The sequence below is a fragment of the Lycium ferocissimum genome, chromosome 2 (assembly GCF_029784015.1).
Source record: "Lycium ferocissimum isolate CSIRO_LF1 chromosome 2, AGI_CSIRO_Lferr_CH_V1, whole genome shotgun sequence".
In the NCBI taxonomy this organism is placed as follows: Eukaryota; Viridiplantae; Streptophyta; class Magnoliopsida; order Solanales; family Solanaceae; genus Lycium; species Lycium ferocissimum.
In genome coordinates this window covers 13,362,053-13,363,173 of record NC_081343.1, presented here as the reverse complement: position 1 = coordinate 13,363,173, position 1,121 = coordinate 13,362,053, and the positions used below count along the sequence as shown (strand labels likewise).

The following is a 1,121-nucleotide window of genomic DNA, read 5'->3' as shown; positions in this document are numbered from 1 at the left end:
TCAAGAAGGTTTGGGGACAAGAGTGAAATTGAGCACGCACCTTTCATCCTCAAGCGGGCAAGCGGAGAGAACTATTCAAACTTTGGAGGATATGTTGTGTGCTTGTGCAATCGATTTCGGAGGAAGTTGGGATGAACTCCTACCTCTAGTGGAATTCGCTTACAACAATAGCTATCAAGCGAGTATTCAGATAGCTCCTTATGAGGTTCTTTATGGGAGGAGTTGTCAGTCTCCCATTGGTTAGTTTGAACTAATGGAAGTGGAGTTGTTGGATCCCGACTTAGTTCATGAGGCGATTGAAAAAGTAAATCTTATTATACAACGGCTGAAGACAGCTCAGAGTAGACAAAAGTCTTATACAAACATGAGGCATAGGGATTTGGAATTTGCTGTTGGTGACAAGGTTTTCTTGAAAGTGTCACCTATGAAGGGGTAATGCGTTTTGGCAGAAGGGGAAGCTTAGTCCTCGCTATATTGGTCATTACGAGAAAAAGGGTTGGGAAGGTAGCTTACGAGTTGAGATTACCGGCTAAGATGTCCATGGTTCATCTGGTGTTTCACATTTCGATGCTAAGACTGTACAAACATGATCCTTCCCATGTGTTGCACCATGAAAATATTGAAATTGATGAGGCTCTATCTTTTGAAGAAGAACCAGTTCAAATTTTAGATCGTCAAGTTAGAAGGTTCAGAACAAAGGATGTAGCGTCACTTAAAGTGTTGTGGCGAAGCCATAATACTGAGGAAGCTACTTTGGAAGTATAGGAGGACATGAAGAAAAGATATCCTCACTTGTTCCCTATAGCAGGTATGAGCTAGCGTTGTAATTATTCGTAGATGAATCGTTGGGTTTGTTTGAAGCAACTTGTGGTTTAGTGAATCTTTTCTAGGTTATGATCCTCATTCGAGGACGAATGACCTTAAGGGGGGGATAATGTAACACTACGTAGATCCGAGATAAGTGTGGAAGTGTCTTAGAGGATTGAACTTCCTTTCTTTTACGTTATCATAAAATACAGCCAGAGTTTACGGCTCGTATTTTGAAATACGGCTCGTATACCTTGGACGTATTTCACCTGTTCCCTAAGACTGCTCACTGTTTTTCATTATTGTTAAATACG

General features: G+C 41.0%; 1 protein-coding gene across 1 annotated transcript; it reads left to right on the top strand.

Annotated features, from left to right (window-relative positions):
* The first annotated feature begins 253 nt into the window (after positions 1 to 253).
* Positions 254 to 765, top strand: LOC132047420 (uncharacterized). The gene is made up of 2 exons (XM_059438467.1): positions 254 to 432; positions 576 to 765. The coding sequence occupies exons 1-2, from the start codon at positions 254 to 256 to the stop codon at positions 763 to 765; spliced, it is 369 nt and encodes a 122-aa protein (XP_059294450.1).
* The last annotated feature ends 356 nt before the right edge of the window (positions 766 to 1,121 follow it).